This window comes from Streptopelia decaocto, assembly GCF_964273445.1.
Source record: "Streptopelia decaocto genome assembly, chromosome: 26".
Taxonomy (NCBI): Eukaryota; Metazoa; Chordata; class Aves; order Columbiformes; family Columbidae; genus Streptopelia; species Streptopelia decaocto.
In genome coordinates, this window is record NC_138681.1 from 1,940,646 (window position 1) to 1,950,267 (window position 9,622).

At 61.9% G+C, this 9,622-nt stretch overlaps 2 protein-coding genes across 2 annotated transcripts; one reads left to right on the top strand and one right to left on the bottom strand.

The window, feature by feature from the left end:
- The first annotated feature begins 62 nt into the window (after window positions 1-62).
- Window positions 63-4,313, top strand: GLMP (glycosylated lysosomal membrane protein). Its single transcript, XM_082073289.1, has 6 exons — window positions 63-159; window positions 1,105-1,362; window positions 1,620-1,799; window positions 1,937-2,155; window positions 2,802-3,079; window positions 3,409-4,313. Exons 1-6 carry the CDS (start codon window positions 112-114, stop codon window positions 3,575-3,577), a joined length of 1,152 nt encoding a protein of 383 aa, XP_081929415.1. The 5' UTR covers window positions 63-111; the 3' UTR covers window positions 3,578-4,313.
- A 106-nt stretch (window positions 4,314-4,419) lies between these two features.
- TMEM79 (transmembrane protein 79) lies at window positions 4,420-9,438 on the bottom strand. The gene is made up of 3 exons (XM_082073290.1): window positions 8,353-9,438; window positions 7,439-7,652; window positions 4,420-5,509 (listed from the first exon to the last, which is right to left on the bottom strand). Exons 1-3 carry the CDS (start codon window positions 9,062-9,064, stop codon window positions 5,305-5,307), a joined length of 1,131 nt encoding a protein of 376 aa, XP_081929416.1. The 5' UTR covers window positions 9,065-9,438; the 3' UTR covers window positions 4,420-5,304.
- Window positions 9,439-9,622: the final 184 nt, after the last annotated feature.

Consider the following 9,622-nt stretch of genomic DNA (forward strand, 5'->3'; position numbering starts at 1 on the left):
TGTTTTTCAAGTGTTTCCGGAAGGGCGGCGGCTCCTTTAAGAGGTTTCCCGCCGGGGCGGGCTGTGGGCGGTCACGTGACGGGGCGATCACGTGACGGGGCGGCAGCCGCCATGTTGGCGCTGCTGGCGCTGGTGGCGGCGGCCGCGGGCGGGCGGCAGGTGAGGGGGCGCCGGGGCCGGACGGGAACGGGGGGAACCGGGGAAGCGCCGCTCGGAGCGGCCGCCACCCGCTCCACCCTCCGCGCTGCGCCCCGTGTGTGGGACCGGGCTCCCCCCTCCTTTCCGCCCGTATCGCTCCCGGGACTCATCCTGCTCGGGGTGTGGGGGGCGCAGCGGCTTCCCCGGGTCCCTCAGCGACCCCCGGCCGAGTGTCCTGAGCCCGGGGCGGGGATGGGGCTGCTGGGAACGGTGTGGAGTGCTGACCCAGCTGGTTCGGAGCGCTCGGGCCGTGGTGGCGCCTCCCCGGGCAGCCGGGGCAGCTCATGAGCCCTTATCCAGCCGGCCCAGGGCTGCGCGTCCTGGGACAGAGTCACAATGTGAGGGGTTGGAGGGACCCGGAAAGCCCATCCAGTGCAATCCCCCCGGAGCAGGAACACCCAGCTGAGGTTCCACAGGAAGGTGTCCAGGGGGTTGGAATGTCTGCACAGAAGGAGACTCCACACCCTCCCTGGGCAGCCTGGGCCAGGCTCTGCCACCCTCACCCCAACAAGTTGCTTCTCATCTTCCAGCGGAACCTCCTGTGTTGCAGTTTGCACCCATTGCCCCTTGTCCTGTCCCTGGTTGTCACCAGCAGAGCCTGGCTCCATCCTCCTGACACTGCCCCTTTCCACCTTGATCCCCAGCAATGAGTCCCCCCTCAGGCTCCTCTTGTCCAGCTCCAGAGCCCCAGCTCCCTCAGCCTTTCCTCACACGGGAGATGCTCCACTCCCTCCAGCATCTTGGTGGCTGCGCTGGACTCTCTCCAGCAGTTCCCTGTCCTGCTGGAGCTGAGGGGCCACAACTGGACACAATATTCCCAACGCGGTCTCAAACGGCCGCTGCAGATTTGCAGTTCTGTGCTGGGTAGGACTGAGCTGCCCCCTGACCCCCCTCGTTTCTCCGCAGGTGTCCATGCAGTACAACCCCGGCTGGAACGGCTCCTCTGTGAACCTGCTGCACGTGCGGGCGGTGGGGCCCGCGGACACCCTGCACTTCGTCTGGAGCAGCATCGGGGCCCCCGCGGTGCTGCTGGTGCTGTCGGGGAGCACAAACAGCACCCTGGGCGTTGACTGGACGCGGCTGCTGTCACCCGCTCCCGACGGCGCTGTCTGGATCGACCCTCCCGGCAGCGTCATCTACTCCACCGCTGTTGTCTTCACCAAGGTACCGCTGGGGACGGTGACCCTGCCCCGGGAGGGACACCCCGCGGGTGGAGGGGACGTCGGGAGCTCCCCGGGGCAGAGCGGGTCCGGCGGCTGCTTTCCCAGCTTTGGCTCCTACCCCGGTTGTCTCTGCCTTGAGATGTTTAACCAAGGCAGCTCATTTTTGGTCTCTCCTCTCCCCAGTGGCGCCGCAGCCTGTGGACTGTGGCCCAACATGGTGGCGTTCACAGCAGCTCCCTCTCCCTTTCCTCTCCCCAGGTGTTTGAGTACAGCGAGGCCAAAACAGAAGAGCTCTTCTACCCCACGTACGACCTGTCTGACTTTTCCTGGGACAGCGTCAATCGCACCCTGAACCACACGGCCCTGACGGCCGAATTCAGGGGCGTCCCAACCGCTGACCCCAGCGGCAGCTTCTCCAACGGCAGCTTGGCCTTTCGGGTGAGTCCCGGGGTGCTGTGCTGGGATGTGACCAGGAAAACACAGCGTCGTGTCCAGAGCACCTTATAGAGAGGGGCGGTTGCTCCTTGGTGTCCCATCTGGTCATCGTGCCGTCCCTCTGCTCCGTGTCCCTGCAGGTGACAGCCTACGAGGCCAGCAGCCGCGACGGGCCCCTGCCCAGCCTCCTGCACACGGCAAACAGCTCCAAAGCGGAGTTTGTCCTGGCTGGGGTGGCTCCGCGGGGCAACAGCTCCCGCTTTGTGCTGGAGGTGGCGACGGTGGAGGAGACGGGGGTGGCGCAGAAGCTGCGGTCAACACGCTCCATCGATGACGAGTACACTCCCACCATCTTCGAGGTGAGTGGATCGAGGTCGCATCTGGGCTATTGAGTCCAGTTGTGGCCCCTCAGCTCCAGCAGGACAGGGAACTGCTGGAGAGAGTCCAGCGCAGCCACCAGGATGCTGGAGGGAGTGGAGCATCTCCCGGGTGAGGAAAGGCTGAGGGAGCTGGGGCTCTGGAGCTGGACAAGAGGAGCCTGAGGGGGGACTCATTGCTGGGGATCAAGATGGAAAGGGGCAGTGTCAGGAGGATGGAGCCAGGCTCTGCTGGTGACAACCAGGGACAGGACAAGGGGCAATGGGTGCAAACTGCAACACAGGAGGTTCCGCTGGAAGATGAGAAGCAACTTGTTGGGGTGAGGGTGGCAGAGCCTGGCCCAGGCTGCCCAGGGAGGGTGTGGAGTCTCCTTCTCTGCAGACATTCCAACCCCTGGACACCTTCCTGTGGAACCTCAGCTGGGTGTTCCTGCTCCGGGGGGATTGCACTGGATGAGCTTTCCAGGTCCCTCCAACCCCTGACATCCTGTGATAATGTGGGGCGAGCGCAGGCTTGGGGGCATCTCTGCTGCAGGAAGGAGAGTGCGGGGGATCCGGGGCTCCCCACTGCAGCTCCCCCTGTCACAGTGACCCCTCCTCCCTTCACCATCTCTGTGTCTCTCCCCAGACTCTCTCCCTGGTCGCCGAGTCCCGAAACGGCAGCTCCGCACTCAGCTTCCTGCAGTGGAAGGCGACAGCGTACGGGTCCCCGAGCCCGCGGCGCGAGGACAACATCCAGTGCCGCTCTCAGGGGCTGCAGGCGGCCAACTGGACCCTGCCCGTCTCCAGCATCGTCCGCGCCTACTTTGGGGAGGGTGCGGGCAGCACCTACACCGTCAGCGCCATCAATATTTCTTTTGGAGGAGAGGATGGGAAGGTTTACCAGGAAAAGCGCTACCTCAGCTGGTGAGCGGGATCTGTTGTGTGTGAAATGATGCTCTCCCAGTCACTAATACCTTACACTTTGGGGAACTGCCAGGTTAGAGGGATTCTCTGCTTCATAGCCATCTCATCGTTGTGCTTGTTTGCTCTTGTTTTGCTGTTATCCCATAGTGAGGAGTTGTGCAGTTTATTGATACCCTCCCTCACTCCTCCCCCAGTCTGAAAGACCCTCATGGGATCCTGCCAAGAAATCCTGATCTGACCCCACCAGGATAGAAAGCCCCAGATATTCCGCCCGCAGGAGGGGGCTGATCCCCGTCTCTGTGGCTGATCTGTCTCATTCCCCCCTGCAGGTCTGTGCTGCTGGGCTTTGGGCAGCCCCCCCAGGACACCTTCTCCCCCCTTGTCATCTCCATCATGGCCGTGGCGCTGGGCACCCCCCTGCTGATGCTCCTGGTGGGCAGCTGCGCGCTCCTCTTCACCCAGGGGAAACGCTACTCTGACTACGAGCCCATCAATTGAGGGGGACGGTCCCCGAAGGACCCCCCGGGATCCTTCTCGCCATGAAACGACCGCGGCTGCCGCGGGGATCCCACGCCTGCGATCCCCGTCCTCCCCTCTGAGCACCAGGGCAATATTTGCAGCAGCCACCCATGTTGTACATCCCTCCATCCTGCTCCCCCTTGCTGCCCAGATCCTGCAGCCGATTCCTTTTCTTCCTCTGTTTCTTCCTGCTCCATCCAGCCAAGGAGGAGCTGCCTTGACCCGCAGCGAGTCCTCCATGGGATAAACCCGCCGTGTCGGTGTCTGCAGCCCAGCGGGAGCTGGGACTGGCTGTGCCTTGTCCTGTGCCGCTTCGGGGCACTCAGGGCTGGGGGACAGGGCTGGGGACCAGTACTGCAGTGCTGAGGGCTTCTCACTATGCTGGGGGCACCCTAAAACAGCCCCCTGGCTCACACTCAGTCCCCCTTCTGCTGCACTGGCCTCGCTGGCACGAGAGGGAAACCCAGTGCTGCTTTGCAACCACTTCTTGAGCTCAGGGATCCCGTTGGCCCCCAAAGGGCCGATCCGGCCTTGCTGTGGGTGAGCTGCACCCGCTGGCCGTGCAGGACTGCTCGGAGGTGCCGTGCGGGTGCTGGAGCCGCGGGGTAAGCGCGGTCTGGGTGTTTGGTGGCACCGCGTCACTTGGGAGCGTGCTGGGTGGTCGTGTTCTCCGTCACTGACTTGTCTTTGACCGAATAAAGCGGATTTCTAAGCAGTTTCCTGCGGAAACGCCGCACGGCGGGTGAGCGCGAGAACAGCTCTCGGGTGCTGCAGGAGTGAACAGGCGCTGGAGCTCAGCAGGAGCAAAGGTACAAAAACACAGTGAGTGGAGGGAGGGTCGAGGCGCTGGGACCCGCTCCTGCCCCACAGCGGGGTGTGGGGCTCCGGGGTGGTGCCAGCGCCCCTGCTCAGAGAAGCATTTGAAAGAGTCAAACTCTTCCCTTTCTGAGTCGGGCTGCAGGGATGAACTGCTCCCGTCATCCAGGGATGCTGGAGAAGCCAAACACATCTAGATCCACTTTGGTGGGTTTTTAACTGGGTTGCGCCTGAGAAGGGGAGAACTGAGACAATGAGACTCGCACAGGGCTGGACCCCCAGGGTCTTTGCAGAGGACGTGGCCATGGGTGCCAGCACCCGTTTTGTGGGGAACCCGCCGTCCCCAGCCCTCAGCAGCACGTCTGGTGCCATCTCAGCCCTCCCAGCTTCTCCCCGCGTCCCTCCCCTGGTCTGTGAACCTCGAGCAGGAGGGACACGCTGGGCAGGACCGGCCACTGTTGGCAGATGGACACTTTGGGGCAACGTTTTTCCCCCCTCTACGAAACATCATTTTAGTGCTGGATGACGGGACCTTGAGGGCGAAGCCGTGAGTCCTGGCAGCAGCGATTCCCAGCGGGATTTAACCCACCTTCCCCAAACCAACCACAGAGCCGCCTGGTGAAGGGTTTTATTGCGCAAAACCACTCCAGCGGGAGACGGGACGAATCCCGCCCCGTCGTGGGACTGGGATCACTGGTGTTGCGCTGGGCCCTGTTCGCCCTCCCGCAGGAACCTCCCCGTGCAGAGGTTCTTACAGCCGAGCTCCATCAACCCCGAGCGCCCAGCAAGACCGTTTTGGTTGTGAGCAGCTGCACCCCTGCACCTTCAGGGCTCGCAGGGCAAGGTAGACGAGCTCAACCCGCAGGGTCCAGGCGCCTCTGAGCTCTCCCTCACCCCCAAAAGCGCAGTTTGGCCGTGCTGTCCTTGGAACGGTCCTCGGGCTTTGACGTTGCTAAAGCGAGGAGGTTTTCGGGCTCCAGGACGAACATGCTGTAGAGGTTCCAGAGCAGCATGGCCACGAGGGGCAGGAAGGTCATGCTGAAGCCGAAGGCGCGGAAGGAGCGTCCGATGGCGTAGGACAGCCAGTAAATCAACCTGGGGAGGGCAGAGAGGCTCAGCCGGGGCTTCGCTCAGGGGGTCGGGCTCTAGTGTGGGTTTGGGTTTGCCAGGTATGGCCACGGCGGGAGGTGGGATGAGGGATGCAGAGACCCCTCCCCTGAGCCGGCTCTGCTGGCTGTCATTGACCAGAGCCACAAAGATGATGGAGTGGAGCATCTCCCGTGGGAGGAAAGGCTGAGGGAGCTGGGGCTCTGGAGCTGGACAAGAGGAGCCTGAGGGGGGACTCATTGCTGGGGATCAAGATGGAAAGGGGCAGTGTCAGGAGGATGGAGCCAGGCTCTGCTGGTGACAACCAGGGACAGGACAAGGGGCAATGGGTGCAAACTGCAACACAGGAGGTTCCGCTGGAAGATGAGAAGCAACTTGTTGGGGTGAGGGTGGCAGAGCCTGGCCCAGGCTGCCCAGGGAGGGTGTGGAGTCTCCTTCTCTGCAGACATTCCAACCCCTGGACACCTTCCTGTGGAACCTCAGCTGGGTGTTCCTGCTCCAGGGGGTTGCACTGGATGAGCTTTCCAGGGCCCTCCAACCCCTGACACTCTGGGGTTCTATGAGGCTCCAAAGCCCAGTGTTTGCCAGCCCTGACAGACCCTGTTTGCACCCCAGGCGCTGCCACAGCCCAGGGAGGGGAAAGGAGCCACTTACCGGGAGATGGCGAAAAGCCCCGTGAGCAAAGGGATGAGCTTGAGGGCCTCCTGCGGGAGGTAGGTGGCCAGGACAGCCATGTTAAAGAAGTAGAGGATGAAGAGGTGGACGGACTGGGAGACGTAGGTGCGGTGGATCTCCACCTCCTGCTGCAGCTCCCCAAAGGGCTCCAGCGCCGAGAGGCAGAGGCGGGAGATGCCGCTGACGATCATCCCTGTGGGGCAGAGAGAGGAGCTGAGCTCAGTGAAACCACCTTGCAGCACCGGGGCTGGGGGAGATGCAAAGGGGTGGGAAAAGCATCCTGGAGTGGGTTAGAAGGGGGTGGTCAGTAGGTCAGAGAGGTTCTCCTGCCCCTCTGCTCTGCCCTTGAATAAAGGGTTTAGTTCAGACACTATAAGGATACACTTGAGAAACATATATACATATATATATAAAATATATACAGCCATAGCACCCTGAGAACGCCTCATCTTGTCTGATCTGGGAAGCTAAGCAGGGTCGGGCCCGGTCAGCGCTTGGATGGGAGACCAGCTGGGAACAGCGGGTGCTGTGGGCTGAGCCAGCACTGGGCCCTTGTGGCCAGGAAGCCAATGGTACCTGGGGTGGGTTAGAAGGGGGTGGTCAGTAGGTCCGAGAGGTTCTCCTGCCCCTCTGCTCTGCCCTGGGGAGACCACACCTGGAATCTTGTGTCCAGTTGTGGCCCCTCAGTTCCAGCAGGACAGGGAACTGCTGGAGAGAGTCCAGCGCAGCCACCAAGATGCTGGAGGGAGTGGAGCATCTCCCGGGTGAGGAAAGGCTGAGGGAGCTGGGCTCTGGAGCTGGACAAGAGGAGCCTGAGGGGGGACTCATTGCTGGGGATCAAGATGGAAAGGGGCAGTGTCAGGAGGATGGAGCCAGGCTCTGCTGGTGACAACCAGGGACAGGACAAGGGGCAATGGGTGCAAACTGCAACACAGGAGGTTCCGCTGGAAGATGAGAAGCAACTTGTTGGGGTGAGGGTGGCAGAGCCTGGCCCAGGCTGCCCAGGGAGGGTGTGGAGTCTCCTTCTCTGCAGACATTCCAACCCCTGGACACCTTCCTGTGGAACCTCAGCTGGGTGTTCCTGCTCCAGGGGGTTGCACTGGATGAGCTTTCCAGGGCCCTCCAACCCCTGACACTCTGGGGTTCTATGAGGCTCCAAAGCCCAGTGTTTGCCAGCCCTGACAGACCCTGTTTGCACCCCAGGCGCTGCCACAGCCCAGGGAGGGGAAAGGAGCCACTTACCGGGAGATGGCGAAAAGCCCCGTGAGCAAAGGGATGAGCTTGAGGGCCTCCTGCGGGAGGTAGGTGGCCAGGACAGCCATGTTAAAGAAGTAGAGGATGAAGAGGTGGACGGACTGGGAGACGTAGGTGCGGTGGATCTCCACCTCCTGCTGCAGCTCCCCAAAGGGCTCCAGCGCCGAGAGGCAGAGGCGGGAGATGCCGCTGACGATCATCCCTGTGGGGCAGAGAGAGGAGCTGAGCTCAGTGAAACCACCTTGCAGCACCGGGGCTGGGGGAGATGCAAAGGGGTGGGAAAAGCATCCTGGAGTGGGTTAGAAGGGGGTGGTCAGTAGGTCAGAGAGGTTCTCCTGCCCCTCTGCTCTGCCCTTGAATAAAGGGTTTAGTTCAGACACTATAAGGATACACTTGAGAAACATATATACATATATATATAAAATATATACAGCCATAGCACCCTGAGAACGCCTCATCTTGTCTGATCTGGGAAGCTAAGCAGGGTCGGGCCCGGTCAGCGCTTGGATGGGAGACCAGCTGGGAACAGCGGGTGCTGTGGGCTGAGCCAGCACTGGGCCCTTGTGGCCAGGAAGCCAATGGTACCTGGGGTGGGTTAGAAGGGGGTGGTCAGTAGGTCCGAGAGGTTCTCCTGCCCCTCTGCTCTGCCCTGGGGAGACCACACCTGGAATCTTGTGTCCAGTTGTGGCCCCTCAGTTCCAGCAGGACAGGGAACTGCTGGAGAGAGTCCAGCGCAGCCACCAAGATGCTGGAGGGAGTGGAGCATCTCCCGGGTGAGGAAAGGCTGAGGGAGCTGGGGCTCTGGAGCTGGACAAGAGGAGCCTGAGGGGGGACTCAGCCCAGCTCCGCTCCCCCCCCACATCCCAGCAGAATCACTGAAGATCTTTGTCCCCCCGGCTCACCCAGCACGATGGGGAAGGTGGCGAAGGCGCCGCAGCGCAGCGTGTAGAGCAGGCGGGCGCTGGTCGAGCGCAGCAGCGGTGCGTCGAAGGGCAGGAACACGTAGGCCCCGTAGAGGAAGCAGGGGCAGAGCAGCAGGGCCCCCACCACGGCCGCCACAGCCTTCAGGTTGCCGTTGCCGCAGTCCCTGGCGCACGGGCACCGCGAGCCCTCGGCCGGCGCCTTGGCCGCGTGCCCCTCGAAGCCCAGCGGGTCCCCGTAGCGCAGGGCGCCGATGGGCAGGAACGGCTTCTGGCGGGGGCCGCTGGTTCCGTCGCCGTGCGGGACGCAGCCCCCGTTGCCCTCCCGGGACCACGGCAACTCCTTCTTCTGCTTGCCCGGGGTCTGCTCGATGCACTGCGGGTCGATGGGCACGAAGACGTGCGCGGCCATGGCGGGGACGTCCTCATCGTCGCCCCCCCCGGGGGGACCGGCGGGAACGGCCTCCTCGGGGGCTTCACGTCTCCCCTCGGGACTCGAGCGTCTCTTGTTGTCCGCGGGCTCCGGTTGTCCCCGGTTGTGCGGGCAGCGGTCCCACGGCAGGGTGGCATCGGGGTCCCCCGGGTGTTCCTGCGGGGCTGGGGGCACCTTGGCCGGGGGGGCGGCCAGGGCTGGGTTCCTCATCTCCAACAAAGCCACCTCCTCCGTGGGCAGGACGGGGTCAGCGGCAGCCATGGGAACAGCAGCTCAGCGCCAGCAACGAGCTCTCCTGCGTTTCGGGGTGTCCAGTGGGGTTCCCGTCCCTTCCAGCTTCACCCTGTGCCGGGAGAAATGAGACAGACAAAGCAGCAATGAGAGGTTTGGGGTCATGCACACAGTTACAACATGGGGTGCAAACAGGCGGACACCGTCCCTGGGGTCCCATCACCCACTGTCCCTTCTGCTATGGGAACAAAACAGAGAAATAAACTTAACAGCAGAGTAAATTATACTGTTAAGCAGCATTCTTGATTCTATCAGCGCTGGGGAGCTCGGGGGATCATCCTCCATAATCGCTCCAAACACAGGATGCTCTTGCATTGCTTATAGTCGCTTAATTTAATTATTACATATGCATTACAACTTCTGAAAATTTTGACATACTAAGAAACAATTGATGGTGTTCGTTGTAATTTAGTTTCTTACTTACGATACATCTATTAATTATTAGTTCAATATAAACTAAGCGCTCTGCTTCTGAGCAGCGTATCGCTCCATATTCTGTCTCCTTGTCGCGCTGAAGGATCTAAAACT